This window comes from Hemiscyllium ocellatum, chromosome 6 (assembly GCF_020745735.1).
Source record: "Hemiscyllium ocellatum isolate sHemOce1 chromosome 6, sHemOce1.pat.X.cur, whole genome shotgun sequence".
Classification (NCBI taxonomy): Eukaryota; Metazoa; Chordata; class Chondrichthyes; order Orectolobiformes; family Hemiscylliidae; genus Hemiscyllium; species Hemiscyllium ocellatum.
This window is the reverse complement of record NC_083406.1, coordinates 78655415-78674474: the sequence shown is the minus strand read 5'-3', so window position 1 is coordinate 78674474 and position 19060 is coordinate 78655415. Positions and strand designations below refer to the sequence as shown.

At 39.1% G+C, this 19060-nt stretch overlaps 2 protein-coding genes across 2 annotated transcripts in view; one reads left to right on the top strand and one right to left on the bottom strand.

Moving 5' to 3' along the window:
• The window catches only part of atm (ATM serine/threonine kinase), a 165897-nt gene extending 161998 nt beyond the window's left edge, over window positions 1–3899 (bottom strand). Inside the window, exon 1 of the mRNA XM_060826966.1 lies at window positions 3828–3899. The gene's annotated coding sequence lies outside the window, so the exon portion shown is untranslated. The remainder of the gene's footprint in view (window positions 1–3827) is intronic.
• A 215-nt stretch (window positions 3900–4114) lies between these two features.
• npat (nuclear protein, ataxia-telangiectasia locus) overlaps window positions 4115–19060 on the top strand; it is a 44305-nt gene continuing 29359 nt past the window's right edge. The window contains exons 1-8 of the mRNA XM_060826057.1: window positions 4115–4284; window positions 6860–6978; window positions 11015–11075; window positions 13132–13204; window positions 14343–14386; window positions 14663–14914; window positions 16882–16963; window positions 17997–18108. Of these exons, the coding sequence (XP_060682040.1) occupies window positions 4248–4284; window positions 6860–6978; window positions 11015–11075; window positions 13132–13204; window positions 14343–14386; window positions 14663–14914; window positions 16882–16963; window positions 17997–18108 (780 nt within the window). The 5' untranslated portion in view covers window positions 4115–4247. The remainder of the gene's footprint in view (window positions 4285–6859; window positions 6979–11014; window positions 11076–13131; window positions 13205–14342; window positions 14387–14662; window positions 14915–16881; window positions 16964–17996; window positions 18109–19060) is intronic.

The following is a 19060-nucleotide window of genomic DNA, read 5'->3' as shown; positions in this document are numbered from 1 at the left end:
AATAAGAAAATGTTCTTGTATGCTTTAACAAATTCCTCCCATCCAAGTTTTAATACCATGATAGTCTCAGTCTGTGTTTAGAAAGTTAAAACCCCCTACCATTACAATTCTTCTGTTCTTGCAAATATCTGAGATCTCCTTACATATCTGCTTCTCAAATTCCCGCTGCCTTTTGGGGACTTCTATAATACAAATGAGGTGATCACCCCTTTCTTATTTCTCACATCTACCTGTAAAACTTGACTGGATGATGTCCCAAGAATATCCTTCCCAAGTATAGTCGTAATGTGGTCCCTAACCCAAAACCCTATTACCCACCCCACCCAACCAAAACCTTGCCTGCCTTTCTATCACTTCTATAGCATCTGTATCCTGGAACATTAAGCTGCCAGTCCTGTTCATCCCTGAGCCACATTTCTGTAACAGCTATGATATTCCAGTTCCATGTTCCCAACCATGCCCTAAGTTCATCTGCCTTACCTGTCAGGTCCCCTTCCAATTCAAGTGCAACCTATCCCTCTTGTATAAGTCATTTCTACCAAAGAGGTGCTAATGGTCCAAAAATGTGAATCCTTGTTTCCTGCATTAGCTCCTCAGCCATGCATTGATCTGCTCTATCCTCTTACTCCTACTCTCACTAGTATATGGCATTTGCAATAGCCCAGACATTACTACCTCAAGGACCTACTTTTTAACCTCCTGCTAGTTTTCTTTGCGATTGTACTCTACATTAACTCTGCAGAAGTTCAGCCCTTTGTCTACAAAATTGTTGGTACCAACATGCATGATGATCTCCTGCTGCACTCTCCCCTTTCAGATTAATCTGCAGCCTCTCCAGAGACATCCTCGACTGTGGCACCAGCAAAGCAACACTCAATCTGATGTCTTGCTGAAACGCCTCTCTGCCTCCTATTACTTAGAAGCTGACGAACCACTCAATATAATAGAGCCAGTCACTCTAGCGGAATCCTGGCTGTCAGTGCTTTACTCCCGTAAGAGGCCACCTCCCCATTACTGTGTCCAAAGCAGCATGCCTGCTTGAGATCAGGATAGCTATAGCAGACTCCTGACTTCCTGGTTACCTCTCCTACCATTCCTAGCTGCCAAACATCTACGTGTGGTGTACCCACCTTTCTGAAACTGCCATCCACACACCTCATTGTACTTGTTTCCTTCGAAGTCCCCTCTAAGTCCTTCATCTTTTTGAGCTTGGCACCAAGTATCTTATGCAATGGCATCTGGCAATCTTTGCTGGTGAGTTTGTATCAGACATACAAAATCAGAGAAAATTATGTACTTGATCTTGAAGTTTGCTCATATCTTGGTCATTATGGTTCAGCCAGTCTTATTCCTTCTGTTTAAGTAATGCAACTCAGATATTGTGCTTCAAGTAAAATCCATTAATACTTTGAGAATCTTCAGTGATATGCTTCAGGATATCAATAATTTCTATGGCTAGTTGGTGTTCCAGTTCTTGTCTCTTGGCCATATCTTCCTCTCTACAGTGTTCATTGGCCTGATCAAGGCTTTTGACAAAACAAACAGGGAAGGTCTACGGAAGATCCAGTACAAATAAGTCTGTCTCAAAAGATGATCAATGTCATTCACTGATTTTACGATGGCATGGTGGTCAACATGATCCAAATGAGTATGGCATCAGATGCCTTTCCTGTCATCAAAAGCACCAAGTTAGGCTCTGTATTTGCTCCAACTCTCAGTCACATTTCAGTACATGCTCAAAGATTCTAACATAGAGTACACATTTAATTCAGGACAGACTGCAATGCCATCAACTTCCAAATGCTCAAGGCTTACACAAAAGTTACTGAACTGCTCACAAAACAAAACTTTCCACTATACTTAGGTAAATATGACAACAACAAATCAAATCAAAATAAACAGCTACTAGGTCAACTCTTGTTCATGGATGACTGTGCCCTCACAACAAATACTCCAGAAGATAGTCAGTTATTCGTTAACCACTTGTGCTAGCCTCAGAACACTTTTATCTGACACTAAGTCTGAAGAAGACATCATGTATCAAGCCACCACTAGCCACAAATTCCAAATTACTATTGCAGTCACTATCAACATAGGACAAATAGGAAGAAAACTGACGAGGGCACAAACATCAGCTCTCATTGCCAGACATGACAAGTACTCTCACTTCCACCCACACAGACAATGTAACCATCCCAGCACAGGCAAAACACAGACATGAGAAAATTCCTTGAAGACTGACACTCCAACCGGAACTCAATAAACATATTTAACTGGACCCCATATACAAACCACTCAGATACAGAACCAGAAGTACCAGAAACAGAGAGACATATATACAAGGCAGGATAGACCACCAACGCTTCACTGCAGGCACTTCATCTAACAATGTGATGAAATATCTGCAGAAAACCACATCAGTGCACAAACGAATCTACGACCTCACTATCAACAAATTGTCCTCAGTTCAGTATGACATTTTTACTGTTCTGGGAGTACCTTTTCCAGTAACACCATGCTTAAAGACAAAATCAATCAATGCTTTGCAAAAGGAAGTTTAGTGCTTGATAGAAGAAATCAACATGGAGGTGGGGACCACACTTTCACTGCTGAACCCCCTCCCCCGCTACCATCATTTAAGTCATCTTGGACTTGAAATGTTAACACCGTTTCTCTTTCTTTGCTGAGTTTCTCCAGCATTTTTTGTTTTTATTTCAGATTTCCAGTATTTATGGTAGTTGACTTTTAAACTTCATCTGTGGCCTGGGACTCATGATTAGCCTGACTTTGGTTGGCTGTCAGATAGGCAGCACTAGCAGTCAATGCCTCCCAATGATTCTTCTGGTCCATAGAGTTAGCAGTCCTGGGATCCATGGTCCCAAGGAATGCTGTTCTTTTCCACTTATGGTTTTAAGTGGAACTGAGTATGGCAAGACTCCTGTAAAAGAGACAACATGTGGTTCTCACCACCTCTGATCCCCTTTCTTCCACCATCTCCATTAAATGCTGTCTAGGAGTCTCTGGCTTCTGACTGACTGAAATGGGGTAGGTTGATTGGGAACGTATTGAATATCCCGGGGAGAGTTCATTAGGAATGTGCAGACGTGAAGTCGAGGTGTCAGATGGCGAGCACAAATCTCCACCTTAAAAATCACACAACACCAGGTTATAGTCCAATAGGTTTATTTGGAAGCACGAGCTTTTGGAGCGCTGCTCCTTCACCAGGAGCAGGACCATAAGACACAAAACCTATAGCAAAAGATTAGAGTGCCACACAACTGCAATGATATATAGAACAAACCTAGATTGACGCTATGTCTTTCATCTTTTAGAATGGGTTGCAGTTTCAGTTCATTAACATATAAATTCCAGAACTTTTTAAAGTTACGTTATCTTGAGAAATTGCGTATTAATATGGGAAAGCTGGTGCTTCCAAATAAACCTGTTGGACTAGAACCTGGTGTCCTGTGATTTTTAACTCTGTTTCACCCGAGTCTAACACCAGCTCCTCCACATCATGGCTTCCAAGGACCAATACCTACCCCCCCCCCCCCCCCCCCCCCCAAATGTGGCAGAGCCTGCAGTCACCCAGAAGCCGGAGGGGCTGCATGAGAGGGGGGGGGCAGCCTCTACTCCCGGTGGACAATGTTTTGGTCTAACCAGCGTCCACGCTGACCTTCCGCTTGGCGCGAAACCCTTATCGGAGCCCAGCGAATCAAATGGTGATGATCGCTGGGAAGATACCCCAGAAGCGGATTATTTATACAATCATGGCCAAACGCCGTGCGCGCCCACAGTTCAGCCAACATCTCTTTAACAGAACTCACAGCAACAAAAATCCCGAACTAAACTCTGGGTCTGCATCAAACTTCATTTAAACGCGAGCCCAGGCCATGAGTCAACACATGGAGGTCGCTGCCGAAACGTTCTCCCAGCTTACAGGTTGAGGTCTGACCCGCCCCGCCCCCCTCACCTTCCATCTATTCACACACATGCGCGGATACCAAGTGACGGTTGGGATGTGTAGTCCATTCGGTTCGTTCGCCGCTAAACTACAACTCCCATATTGCAGTCTGCCCCGCGCCTCACTTCCGCCGGACGCTGGCCCGGGAGAAGTGCTGCGTTGTTTTTACGCGCCATTTTCGGCTGGAGGACCAGTGTCTGATGTGGTTGAGTGGCGAACGGCGAGGGAATCTTGGCCGCTCCTCCCCGGTCCCCCCTCACTCCTTGGGGCTGATTCGGTGAACATGTTGCTGCCGTCAGACGTAGCACGGCTCGTCTTGGGTAGGTGGGGCGGACACGCGGCCCGTCTCTGTCCCCGGGCGGCTCAGGGCCGCTGAAGGGGAAGGCGTTAGACCGACAGCGGGCAGTACGTGGTAGATTCAAGTGGGTGGGATATCACCCGCTGCCGCTAGAGTTACCTCTTGATGAAGGCGTTTTAATTCGCTACCTTCAGTGGTAACTTGCTCCAAGTTTCTGTTATAAAATTGAATCACAGTCAGTGCAACATTGCGGCTGCCGCTGCGGTTTAATTATTATGAGATTACAGTGTCGTTATCTGTGCTTGACAGCCCCAACAATCTCTGACATTATGTTGATGTTGCTTCATATAACTTTAGAATATGAATGATGTTTTAATCTGCTTCAGCAGAAGGCATTTAAGGTCAACTACAGAGAGTAGTGGCAACATCGTGACTGCGGATATTGTGCATAAATCACAGCCTAAGGCATGGGATGGATTTTTGTTTTTGTGTGGTAGTTTTGTATCTAGTCGAATGATAAATACCAGAAATGAAATGAAATTGAATCCTCTACCAAGAATTTCAAATCATTATCCTTACAATTCTCTTAACGAACCACATCGGCTACTTACATGACAGTGTTATCCTAGGATGCTCTGGAGCTGCTGGACTCAGTTATCAAATGATTGATTCTGTAATTTGGCTCTGTTCATTTGATGTCTGTTTTTCTTTGCAGTTTTTCATTCTGCAGCTGCCTTCTTTCATGCTGAAATTCAGCTTCATTTTCCACACTAAATATTGAAACTCACAATGGTGATTATTAATTAATCTTGAAAATAATTTAGTAGTCTTCCGTTAGGCAGATATGAGAAACTCTTCAGGGTTGGTGTGCTGAGCAGCAGAGTTGCTAAACCATGGTTCTTCATCCCCAATTATTGTCTGAAAGTATAACTAATGCAAATAGCTCTATGTTTGCAGTTAACTCCTTGCAGAGGCAAAATACACACTTTATTGTCCTTTAAACACTATACAAAAGAAACAATTTCTTTCATAACCTTTGATTTTTTTTGAGTTTTATTGTGAAGTACTTTGAAACGTAGCTACTACTATACATAAGATATGTACCAAACAATATGCGCACTCAATCCTGGAAATCGTGTGATATGGAACAGAAATCTATTTATTAAAATTTTATTAGCTTCTTTTACATTCAAGTAAGAGGGCAGGTGTGACTTTAGTTTAGCATCTTTATGGAAAGTTGGCAACTTGAAAAAGAGAGCGTGCACTGTTTGTAAAATAAAGTACCAGTCTAGATTGTTTCCTTGTATCTGGAATAGGGCTTAAGCCAAGATCTTCTGACTTGAAGATGACTGTTCTTCTACTGATCTAACACTTAAAGATCGTTATAGTTGCTGATCTAGATGAATGTACCAAGATAAACTTAGTGAATTTCTGTGTATGTTATCAAAGCTACATACAAGTTTCAATTAGTTTATTGAAGAATGAATAAAATGGGGCAGAATTGTGTAATCTACTCCCAACCAATTTGTTTTTAATGTTCAATATTAGGCATACTAGGAGAAATTAATCTGTTTTATGTTAATGACCAGTAGATTGTTCATTCTTAGAATAAATGAAGCAGTTGTTCTCTATCAATGTGGCATCACTTAAGAACAATAAGTATCATTGCATGGTTAGATGTTTTTCTCAGGTCACATGGATCGAATTCAAAAATGTTGTGCTCAAATCCTTATTGGAAAGAAAAGGATCGTATTTTGAGTGATGTGATGGGGATAATTTACGTGGAAAGGACATATGAAATGATCTTTAAATGAGAGATAATGGCACATTTTACAAGGCTGCATTAATTCATTGTACGTAGTTCATTTCTACTTTTGTGCAAAGCAATATATTCAAAATGAAGATTTGTATAAGGTAGAATTTCAATCCTCAACATCCAAGGATGAATTTCTCGAATCTTTAGCAGCATATAAATTTGTTGCACAGCTATCAGCTATTAAGTCTTGTGTAGACTTGGGAAATGGAGAAGACACTGGATAGTTGTTGGAGGGGGTGTGGGGTCATGATGGGATTGCAGCCATTAGTAACAGCTTGGTGTCAAGCAGCCAGAAGATTCCTCCTTTTGAAAGCATTGCAAGCATTATTTCGTTTAGTGAAAGTGTTTGTCCCTATATCACAACCTTCTCGTCTTACGTAATTCATTGTATATATGATGAGATACATAATGACACAATCCAACCAACTGCTGTACTCCATCTGAATGTTGTCTGAATATGGTTTAATGTGTAGTTATAAAGAAATACCTTTTGTCTTGTTTGAAAAATGGATTTTGGCTACTAATGCTTGTCCTTCAAAACAAGCTCATTTGCTGAAGTTTATCACAATTCGTAAAAGGGGAATTTCTCTATGAAGAAAAATCATGACTGAAAGACCTGTGATTTGATCTTGATTCTGAATTTCCTTTGTCATTTTTTTTTAGTAGTAGAAACCTTTGCGTTGTTTTTTTAACTGCTAGAATGTCTGAAGCAATGTTTATTTTAAAATATCACTTCATGCATAGGTTATTGACAAACAACTTTATTGTGCTTTTCTTGTAGGATACCTGCAACAAGAAAAGCTTTCTAATACTTGCAGAACCTTTATATTGGAAAGTGGAGATCTAAAGGAGTATGCCGAACACAGTACTGAGGATGGGCTGGTGCCTGCTTGTTTACTGGTATAGAATGCATTGTATAATTTGCGTTATAAAGTATTGATGGAAATCAAAGGCCCATTTAAGGACCTCTCAACAGACCTACCACATAATAAATCAGAAGGAATTTTACCACACCATCCCAAAAAATAGTTGAAGCAATCCCTGAAGATGAATAAAGCTCCACTTTTTATTACTTGGGCCTACATGTTAAGAAGGGTGTGTCTATGATAACTTGTATCTTTATCTCAATGGGCAAATCCTTGTGTGCAGACAGCCTAAGCTGAAAACTGCAGTTTTTCAAGTGTGCTTTTCTTTATTATTTCTCAAATATTTAATTTGCAAGTTCATTCCATGTGTTCATAATGAAGAATTACTATCCTACAAGTCATTAATTTTTTTTCCTATTTTAAACCTGTCATCTTTTTATTTTTGAATTAACATTCTAAACTTTTCCACTTTGAGGGTCTTGGTCTCTTAAAATCAGCTTTCACAAAAACCCAAGTTCCCCATATTTCTTCTTTCAAGATCTTATTCTGTGCTTCAGTCTCTTTGATTATCAGTGACCAGAGCTGGATATAGAACTTGACACATTATAAAGGAGTGTACAATTTGGCCATTCCTACTGATGTGTTTTTCTATCTTGACTATAATGAGTGATTGTCTAGCTGCTTTGTTGATTGCTGTTCTTTGGGTGATCAATAAAATGACAAGGTCATTTTAAGATTATTGGTGATTTCATTTTTCATGGAGTATGTGTTGCACTTTGTCCTTCAGTGAGCAAGACTTGACTATTAAAGCTTTGAAATATACTGATGAGTTATTACTGCACTTGTTTTTGTTTTTTTTTAATTCTATCTTCCTTCTCAGATATGTCACTAAAATATGTAACTTATAAATCAAAGTCTCCAATCTATGTAATCAAATCTGTGTTGTTAATGAGATTGATAGACTTAATTTGCTAATTAGATTTATGATTTCTCAGTTGGACATTGTGAAAGTAAAGATTTCTGTGAAGCTTGATTTTAGATACAGTATTTATAAATGTTAAACTGTACCAATTACAATTTTATCAATAAGTATACATATTACTTGCACAGTTATGTTATATTTTGAGGAAAAACACTTCTGTAAGCTGTACCATCTGCAATGCAGAAAATCATTAAAGTTCCTGAGACAGTTTCCAAACCTCCCACCACTGCCATGTAGAAGGACAGGGGCACTTGCCATGTGAAACATGATTGCCTGCAAGGTCTCCTTCAAGCCCACTCACCATCCTGAATCTGCAGTCTGTGTTCTTGTCCTGCGTATAGACCTTGGAACTTCCTATCAGAAAAGTTGGTCTCTCTACACGAAATGAACCACAACAGCTCATGAAGGCAATAGGAAGGAAATCTGTGAGCGATAAATGCTGTCCCTGCAAGAGAAACTCACCTCTCATGATAGATTTTGAAAAATATACCAACAGGGATCTGTTGAAGTTTGTTAAAAAGCTGTCACTTTAAAAACCTACTTGTCTCATTCATTATGGAAATTGGTCATTTATGATTCCAGAAAAAGTAGTGATGACTTTTGCTACAATTTTTACACTAACCTTTTATACTATAAAATCCAGATGTTTACAGGAGGAATAATTTTAAGGTAGTCATGGAGCTGTACAGCAAGGAAACAGACCCATTGATCCAATTCGGCCATGCTAACCAGATATGCTAAATTAATCTAATCCAGCATTTGACATATATTCCTATAAAACCTTCCTGTTTATATAGCCATCCAGACACCTTTTAAATGTTGCAGTTGTACCATCCTCCACCATTTCTTCTGACAGCTCATTCCGTACATGCAGCACTCTGCCTGGAAAACATTGCTCCCTTTTAAATCTTTCCCCTCTTGCCTTACACCATGCCCTCTAGTTTTGGGCTCTGCTACCCTGGGGAAAAGACCTGTACAGCCACGACATGACCTCCCAACTCCTATACTCAATTGACTGACCAATAAAGGAAAACGTGTCAAACACTGCCTTCACTATCCTGACTACCTTCGACTCTACTTTCAAGGAGCTATGAACCTGCCCTCCAACATCTTTGTTCAGCAACATTCCCCTGGATCTTACCATTAAGTGTATAAGTCGTGCCTTGATTTCCCTTTCCAAAATGCAGTACCTTACATTTATTCAAACTAAAGTCAAGCTGCTGCTCCTCGACCCAGTGGTCAACATCCCATTGTTCTCTGGGGTACAGGCCTCCAGTCTGTAAAGCAACCTTTCACCACCAATCTCTATATCCTATTTTCGAGCCAGTTCTGTATCAATGTGGCTAGTTCTCCCTGTGCTAACCAGTCTACCATACAAAACCTTGTCGAACACCTGACTGTAGTCCATATACATCACATCCACTGCTCTGCCATCTTCAATCCTCTTCATTGAAGTTTTTTGTCTAAAAAGCTAATCAAATTAGTGAGACACAATTTTCCATGCATAAACTTTACTATCTCTAATGAGTCCTTGCTTTTTGAAAGACATTTAAATCCTGTCCCTTAGGATTCCTCCAACAACTTGCCCACCATTGCTGTCATGCTCATGTATTCTATAGGTCTATAGTTCCCTGGCTTTTCCTTACTGACTTTCTTAAGTGTCATCATGTTAGCCAATTTCTAATCTACCGGCACCTCACCTGTGGCTATTGATGATACAAATATTTCAGCAAGGAGCCCAGCAATCGCTTGGTGTGCTTTCCACAAAGTTCTAGGGTACACCTGACCAGGTCCTGGGACTTATCCACCTTTATGCATTTTAAGATGTCGTCCATCACCACCACCTCTGTATGCAAAATCAAATTGTCATATATATGAATGACTTCAAGTAATGAAAATTTTATCAATTGAAATACTGAATATTGGAATTGTTTGGCATGTAGCATTTACTTGAAGGAGTTATCCAATTCTTCCCATTCCTTTGCTCCTTTTCCAGTACCCTTTCCAGGCTGTACTTAACCATGACAGATATCTGCATTAAATAATTATCTTCATTTCTCATTTTTTTGCCAAGTATTTTAAATCTACTTCGTGCAAGTCTCAATTTTAGTATGCATTAAATGGGGCTCTGTTTTGTGATCAAAAAAATTTGGTTCCCTGCCATCCCACATCTCTCTCCTCTTGCTTTCCTGCTCTGTTCCAATGTATCTTAACATAATATTGAAGAATAGTACCTTGTGGCCAGATTTTCCATTGGCCACTTGCCTGTTCTTCCAGCATAGCTGAAAGTTGCACATTAGGACCTTGGGACTCCCCATTGTTGGAGGTTCAGTAGGACCTTCCCAGGAAATTAAAGATTCTGTTGAGCGATTTCTCTCTGCTTGGAACTTTCTGAAAATATCGATTTAAATTCAGAGGGTTCTGATGACCCCATACTTGCCTCACACACACTCAACTGCACCTTTTCCTGACTTTATACTCCCTCTTTCACTCAGGATCCACCTCCCTCCACAACTCTGGCCCTTCCTAAAGGAGGCCTATTTCGTGGAATCTTCTCTCTGAAATGCCACCTGTTCTTTAGTAATGAAGAGAGGGTGGAGTGCCAATTTCTGAGAGACTGTCGCTCTTTGGAAAGTCCAACTGCCATTCTGGATTCATCGTTCAGAAAGTTTCATTCAGAATTGTTAACCCTAGTTTTTTTTTTCTGTCTGCAATGTTTGGTAATGTTTCTGTCAAACCTATTTACATCTTTTCTAGTTTATCTTTTTTCTTTGTTTCATTATGATTTACATCATTAACCCCTCTTTGTTAGCGAATCTGTTTATGTTGCTATCTAATCTCCCTTTTGTTCTTCCCCACCTCCCATTTTTCCCTTTTCTTTTGCTTAATATACAGTACGTTTCTAACTTGCTTCAGTTTTGAGGTATTGTCATTAACGTGAAACATTAACTCTGTTTCTCTCTGCCCAGATTCTAACTGACCTCAAGAATATTTGTCAGTTTCTAGCTTTATACTTTGGTTACACTGTCCAACCAAAGTTATTTGTGGTTTTGTGTTGTTTATTAATACTGCATTTATTCTCTTTCAGTCACTTTTTGGAAAAAACTTGAAAACTATTCTTAATGAGTATGTGGTTATGAAAGCAAGAGGTAAGCATAGCATGTGCTCTGTACGCTTGGGTTCTATGAAAGTGTTTTCTCATTTGTCTGATAATTGCAGCTAATAATTTCTTCTGTAGCTTTGGGTAATCAATGAGTACAACAAAAAATTGACAAGAATGTAGAAGTGTTGAGATACAATGTGTGTAAGTTGTGGTGAAGAATGATAAAGTAGACCTAAAAGGAAGCTGGAAGAATCAAATATCTGGGTAATTCTAACATTAGTACATTCAACATAACATATTGCATCGTTATACTACTATGATCTCTAAAGACCAGTAACTTTTTTAAAGTTGATAATTTAAAATTCCACTTATTTGACAAACAGAATAAAGCTGCAAGATTCTTCAGATTTGAACAGAAATGCTTTACTATACAAAGATCAACAAAGCAAATGTATAGTGCTACCTATTTGATACTCAAAATACGATTAACATGAGTTATTGACAAATTAACAAGCAATTTGAGGTTGAATATAAACTACAAATTGCACATTAAATGGCAGAAACAACTAAGACAGACCTTACAGTTTGAAAATTGGTTTGAAGTCCACTCCTTTTGCTGATTATATTCAGCCGATCCAATCTCAAGGCCCTTCAAAGTCTTGACTTCCTCAACAGGATTTGCATTTCCACAATTCTCAGTTTATGTTGGAGCTGGTTTTTAACAGTACACCAACCTCCAATGCTTTGTGTTTGCCAGCTGAGTGGGATTGTTCTCATTTGATTTCAGACATAGCTATCTAGTACCTTAAACATCTCGAGCAGTGGTAGTTCTTCCCATACTCGAGGATACGTTCATAATTGTGCTCTGGTCATCCATGTGCCTCATTGGTTTTGTGATATCACAGGATGCCCAACTCTGTTTATTCCTCCTTTGCATTATTTTTATTTACAGCAGTTTGCTCTGCTTAAACAATGAAATGGCTAAATTTATCTTGACTTGCAGTCAAACTACATTCACTTCTAACCTCTTGTATGTCTGTCAGTTGAGTGTGAAAGAAAGCATGCAGAAGGAAAACTAAAGAGAAGGCAAGTGATAGGGTTGGAGACAGGACAGATGAAATGACAAAAGGTTTATTGGAGAAAGATATATAAAGAAACAAATGATTTGTTTAGAGGAGTTGTATATGGCAGTATCCTAAAAAGGAAAGCAACTAAAGGAAGTAAGTGACAAGTGAAAAGAAGAAAAAATCCTGTTTTGGCTTGGTGTCAATTTTTTGATGCAGTTAAATTTCTGTGCAGTATGTCTTCATTAGCACAGTGCAAGTAGATGTTGTCCAGAACTGTACAAGAATAATTTGGTGAGAAGTTATTTAGAGGATAGTTTTTTCAAAGTAAGTATTCTTTTTAAATATGATTCTGATAAATCCTTGAACACTTATATGCTTCAAAGATTTTTCAGCAGGGTTATTCCATTCTTTGACATGAAATCTGAACTGGCATGTATTGTACCAAAAGCGTAGGAATTAGGGCAGGTAAAAATGAAACTTCTCCCTTCTCTTAGTCATAGAGATGTACAGCGTGGAAACAGACCCTTTGGTCCAACTCGTCCATGCTGACCAGATATCATAAATTAATCTAATTCCCTTTGTCAGCACTTGGCCCATATCCACGCAAACGCTTCCTATTCATATAATCATCCAGATGCCTTTTAAATGCTGTAATTGTACCACCCTCCAACACTTTCTCTGGCAGCTCATTCCATACACTTAGCACCCTCTGCGTGAAAAAGTTGCCCCTTAGGTCCCTTTTATATCTTTCCCCTCTCACCCTAAACCTATGCCCTCTAGTTCTTGGACTCCCACACTCCAGGGAAAAGACCTTGTCTATTTACTCTTTCCATGCCCTCATGATTTTATAAATCTCTTTAAAGTCACCCCTTGAAGCAAGGATGAGAATACCTTGCTCCAGCAGTCTCTCACGATTGAGCTTTAAGTTCTTGGGTTAATTATGGGCCCTGTAGAGTAGATTCTTCTGTCCACTCATCTCAGTAGAGATGTCCTAGTTTCTTTTGGCAAAACTGAATTTTTATCCTCTTTTTCTAGATTCAATGCCAGAAGCACCTGCAGTGTTGCCATCCCTTTGGAGGAAACTGGAGTACACACTTTCCCAGATTAGGTAATTGTTGTCTCAACTAAAAATGTGTTGCTGGAAAAGCGCAGCAGGTCAGGCAGCATCCAAAGAGCAGGAGAGTTGACGTTTTGGGCATGAGCTCTTCTTCAGGAATCAGGAGTTATTGTCTCAACTAAGACTTATACTAGTTGTTATATTTTTAAATGAGATATTGGCAATTAGAATGTGCCATCATGTTTGTAGAAAACTCTCAAAGCTGAGATGGAATACTTCAAGTCAGGCATAAAGTGTTCACATGAAGCATTCCCATTAATTGCGATATTATTCAATGCAAAACAAAATTCCCTTTACTTCATTCTAACAAATGTACTTCCATCCTCATTACAACACCTTTATGTCCTGCATCTGGGTTAGTTTAATGTAAATTATGTAACCATCCACTTCCATCAGGAGTTGCATTGAGATCAGCCAAACTGAAAGTACAAGAGGACCATTTAAGAAAATAACACAAGCTTAAGAGTTAAAAAGCATCTGCATGTCGCATTCTGTCATGGTGTTAGTCTAAATGTGCAAAGTTGCTTCCAGGGGAGGTGATGGCATTTATGTTATGGCAATGATGTTATCATTGAACAGTATTTTCCAGAGACCCAGGTAACATGTATGACCTGAGTTTAAATCCTGCGACAGCAGATGGTGGAATTTGAATTCAATAAATGTCTGTAATTAATAATCCAGTGATTACCATGAATACATTGCCGATTGTCAGAAAAATTCATCTGATTCACTAATGTCCTTTAGGGGAGGGAACTGCCATCCTTATGTGGTCTGGCCTACATGTGACTCCAGATTCTCAGCAATGTGAATGACCCTTAACTGCCCTCTGGGTAATTAGGGATGGACAATGAGTGCTGGCCTAACCAGCAATGCTCTCACCCTATGAATGAATAAAGCATAAAAAAAATTCCTCATGACCATTTCCTCCCAAATATTCTTGTTTACGAATATCTATTTTGTCAGATTATACACCTGGAGTAGAGGCACTTTCTTAGAGGTTGCAGGTCCTTGAATGTGACTTGAAAGCCTTCCCAGTTGACAACATTAAATACTGCACTCGATTGACCAGAAATGTAATTGAGAAGTTTCTTATTACTGTATCTAACTGCTGTATTTATTTTACTTCCAGGAGTCTGCAACAGAGCTCTGTAGCACTTGCTACAAACCAGAGAGGTATTTTTCATAAAGTATTTTGTATGAAATAATTTTGGTCAAGGCTAACATTGGTCAAACTTTCTCATGTTATAATTTCTCTGCTTTCTTTCATTTCAGGTTAGTTTCTACATTCGTTTCTTGATGCACAATAGAGATAGTGATAGCAGTAAATGTCTTGGAATTTTAATTTTAAGTACATTTTGTCAGTATTCATTTCATAGCAGTTTACCGATTTATGATTGTCAAGGGGATATTCAACCCTCTTTTAAAATAAATTACTCTTGTTTCCCATAGCTCGCACCAAAAATGCTTTAAGTGAATTAAGACGACGAGGAAATTGTTCAAGGCAGGTGACCAGAGCTAACACCAGCCTCCTGTCAATTTCTCCACAAACTGAGCAGAGGATTATTAAACCTCTTCCTGCAAACCCAGTTGTAATAGCACATGGCCCTGGAACCAGTCCAGTTATTCCACAACCTCGACCTGATGTTTGTGCAAACCAGAACCGGTCACAGGATTTTAGTCGTTCTGTTGCCAACCCAAATGGTAAGTAGGTTAATTTTGGATTTTTGTTATTCATTCTTGGTCATTGCTGTTCAGTCAGCAATTATTTCCTATCCTTAGTTCTTGAGAATGTGTTGGAGAGTTGCTACCTTGAAACTCTGCAGTCTATGTGCTTGAGATAAACCCACAGTGCCGTGAGCAGGTTTGGGAGGGTGAGGTAGTTCCAGGGTTTTCACCCAACATCAATGGAGGAACAGAGGTATCTGTTGCCCTTGTTCTTCTAGATGGAAGTGGTCATTGGTTTGGAAGGTTTATAAGGATTTTTTGGTGAATTTCTGCAGTTCATCTTATAGTTCGTACACACTGCTATTTCTAAGCATCAGTGGTGGAGAGGCTGGATGTTATGATACTCAAGTAGGCTGTTTCATCCTGAATGGTGTTAAGCTTCTCGTGTTGCTGAAGCTTCACTCGTTCTATCCTAAGTTGTGCCTTGTGGATGGTGGATAGGCTTTGGGGAGTCAGGAGGTGAGTTAATCGCTGTAGTATTCCTAACCTCTGACCTGCTCTTGTTGTCATATAATGAGTTGATTTGAGTTTTTGGTCAATGGTCATCCCCAGGATCTTGATAGCGAGGGAAATTGGAATGTTGAAATGTTTACTTCCATGGATGGAATAGGTTTGATTGGTAGCTTAGCTGTCTATAATGTGGCTATCAACTTGGTTGATTTCCAAACTATTCTAGGTGCACTTAACTCTGATGTAGTGTGGGAGAGAAATCAGGTGGTCTTAGTGTCCTTGAACTAAACAGACCAAATTCAGGCAAGGTCTCGACTTCAGATGACCATTCAGTGACTCCACCTGGAAGTAGTTGGTTGTGATTAACTGATCAAGGTTTAGTTATGTTGACATCAGTTCATTGAGCATATCCATGCTAACTTTTTTGCCTCCTTGACTGCAGTCTTGATGTGTACTTGCCTTATTACAAAGGCAAAATTTGACATGTGTCTTGTAAGATGGACTCAAGGTTACATTTTGGTGATCTGTATTGACTTTTTAGAAAGCTCTAATCCTAAAGTGCTAGGAATGGCATCTAAGGGCTTAATTTACAAAGCTTATATGCAAGATACAGTTATTTTTAAAATATAAGCATGTGAATTAGGAGTAGACAATTGACCTTTCAAGCCTGCTCCTTCATTCATTAAGATTATGGCTGATCTGATTGTAACCTCAACTCCACATTCCTATCTAATCCTGAAAATCCTTCACTATTGCTTACCAGTCATCGATCTACCATTGCTAGAAAAATACTCCAAGACCCTGTTTTCATTGCCTTTTGAGGAAGAGTTTCAGTCCTTTTTGAGGGAAATTGCTTTATCTAGTCCTAAATAGATGACTGTTAAACAGTGACCCTCGGTTTTAGATTCTCCACAAGAGGAAATATCCTTGCCACATCCACCTCGTCAAGCCTCCTTGAATCTTAAATGTTTCAGTCAAGTTGCCTCTTTTCTAAACTCTACCATGTGCCCATCCTTTTTCTGATAAATCACCTGCCTATTCCTGATGTTAACCATGTCACCTTTGTCTGACCTACTTCCAAAGCATCTGCATCCATCTTCGAATAAGACCCAAACTCTACGCAGTATTCTAAATGTTCCATGCGTACTTTGTCTAAGTGAAGCATTGCCTCCCTACTTTTGTATTCAATTACCTTTACAGTAGACAAGAGCATTTTGTTAGATTTCCTAGTTACTTGCTGTACCAGTGTGCTCCACCTTTTGATTCCTGCACTTGGGCACCCAGGTCTTTCTGACAATCTCCGTTTTTAAACATATTGGGCAATGACTATTTACAATCCCAACTATCTTGTATTATTATTGGGATGCCTTCCATGTTGCAATGTTAGGTGCTTTGTGTGATACGGGAAGGCAGACCAGACATGAGTATTTTACACAACGATTCAATGGAAGCAGATTTGTATAAGTGAAAATAGATGTTCTGTTTTTATTTAGGTGATGCTCTTCACATTGTCGTTCCTGGACCTTATGACAGAAGATTACAACCTGAACATGTTTCTCCAGGGAAACGGAAATGGTAACAAAGCTGAAAAATCTCAAATTGATTGACTTGTGAACGAGGAGGAAGAAGGCCACTTGGTATCTCAGGCTCTGCCATTCAGCAAGATCATGGCTATTCTAATTGTAACAAAATCCACGTAGCACTTACCCTTGATAACTTCTTACACCTTGTTCTGTCAAAAATCTATCTACCTCTGATTTTAAAATATTCAAGAACTCTGCTTCCCCAACCTTTTTCAGGAAAACGTTTCAAAGACTCATTACCCTTGAGAGGAGAAAATTTCACCTCATTTCTGTTTTAAATGGGTGACACCTGATTTTTAAACAGCTCAGATTAAAGTGAATGAGATTGGCAGTTATATTCTGGCATGAATTGAGAATTTGTCGGAAACAGTAGGAAGGCATGGACCTTTTTTGGAGTAGAAGATGGTAACTAGTGGGTTTGCCAGTTATTTGCAATAAAATCAATGATTTAGATGAGGAAATTCAATGTAGTACTGTCAAGTTTGCTGATCAAGATCCCTCCAAATTTTGAGAGTGAGGAAGTAGTAATGTGACTTCATGGTGATTTCATCAAGTTGACTGATCAAATACATGTCAAATGCAGTATGACATGGTTAATTGTGTTTCCACTTCAGAAGGAAAAAGGCAATTGGCAGGGTATCATTTAAATGGTGATAGTTTGGAAAATGTTTGACTATAAAGGAACCTGGGTACTCAATATGTACCAGTCATTGAAAGAAAGTATGCTTGGGTAGCAATGCATTTAGGAAGGCAAAAGGCATGTGAACCTTTGTTACGTGGAGGTTTGAGTCTCTGAGCAAGACCAATTTTTTCTCTCTCTCTCTCGTCCATTCCTAAAAGTGCCTAAAAATTATAGCTGTGTTCCAGACCCCAACTGATGAGCTGCATCTAAAACTCTTGACTTTGACACAACAATTATTGCCATTCAATCCTACTTTGAACAAACTTGTATTTCGTCACAATTTTCATCTGTACATTTGATCTGTATTGCTGACTTTTTTTATGTCTTATTTTTCCTGTTTTAGTGATTCCCCTCGCAAAAGGGGTAGCTTTGTATCAGGACCGAATTCTGTTCCCAAAACTGCGGAGAATGAAGTAGAAGAAGGTCAAGTAGAAATTGCTGTTGAAAGTTTTCCAGTAAGTACCAAAATAGCCAAGTGTCTAAAAGTCAGCCAAAAGATGGCTTTCTTTGTAAAGTTCTGCTTGTCCAAATGTCAGATGATGTTCACAAGTACATAAATTTAGCTAGTGAGCCAAAATGCAAATCGTAGTCTCTTAGTTGTTTGAAAGAAGACAATTACAAAGGACAAAACTCCGTCCAATATCATCATTTACACAATGACATTGATAATTCCTGTTTGTCTTATTTGAGAATGGATAATTCTGACCTTCCAAGTATTCATTTTATGATTTAGTAACTGGAAGAAAAGTCTCAGCCTCATCTCTTTTGCACAGTTTGGAGAGTTGTAATTTTGCAAAAGTTAAAACACTGCTGTCCCCTTTGCCCCTATCGCTTGATCCATTTGAGAATTTGGAAGATAACATTGAAGTAGTTAGCCTTAGATTATGGGATTCTCCTAGTCAGTGGATATATGTACCAAATAGTACATAAACTCTCATTCGATATAGTATAGTTATGATTCAGATGCTATTATGTGCTGGAAGTTGATTTGTCAGTTCTGTCAACTGAATGATGGCTTTATTGATCCCACTGCGATGAACGTTCTTAACATAGTATTGTTTGAGAACTTTGTTCTAAGTTGAGAGCACAACGCATTTTAAGTTGAAAATATATTTTTGTTGTGTTAAAAAGGGAAGAATAGTTTTAAATTTCATTTTAGATTTGTTCTGAGTGATACCAGGTTGTTTGGAGATTTGTTTACATTAATTTAAGATCAATGTTTAAACCCTTGAGGCAAACTGTTAAGAATCAGAAAGGGAGAAGGCTGTTAAAGTGTCAGAGAGGAAGACGTCTCACACGGCTGTGAAAGACATGAGTTTAAGGAATAATTGAAGTAATTTGTGAGCCCAATTCACAGTGTAGTTCATGGTTGGAGGAAGGACTTGGATTAAGAAGAAAATATCAAGT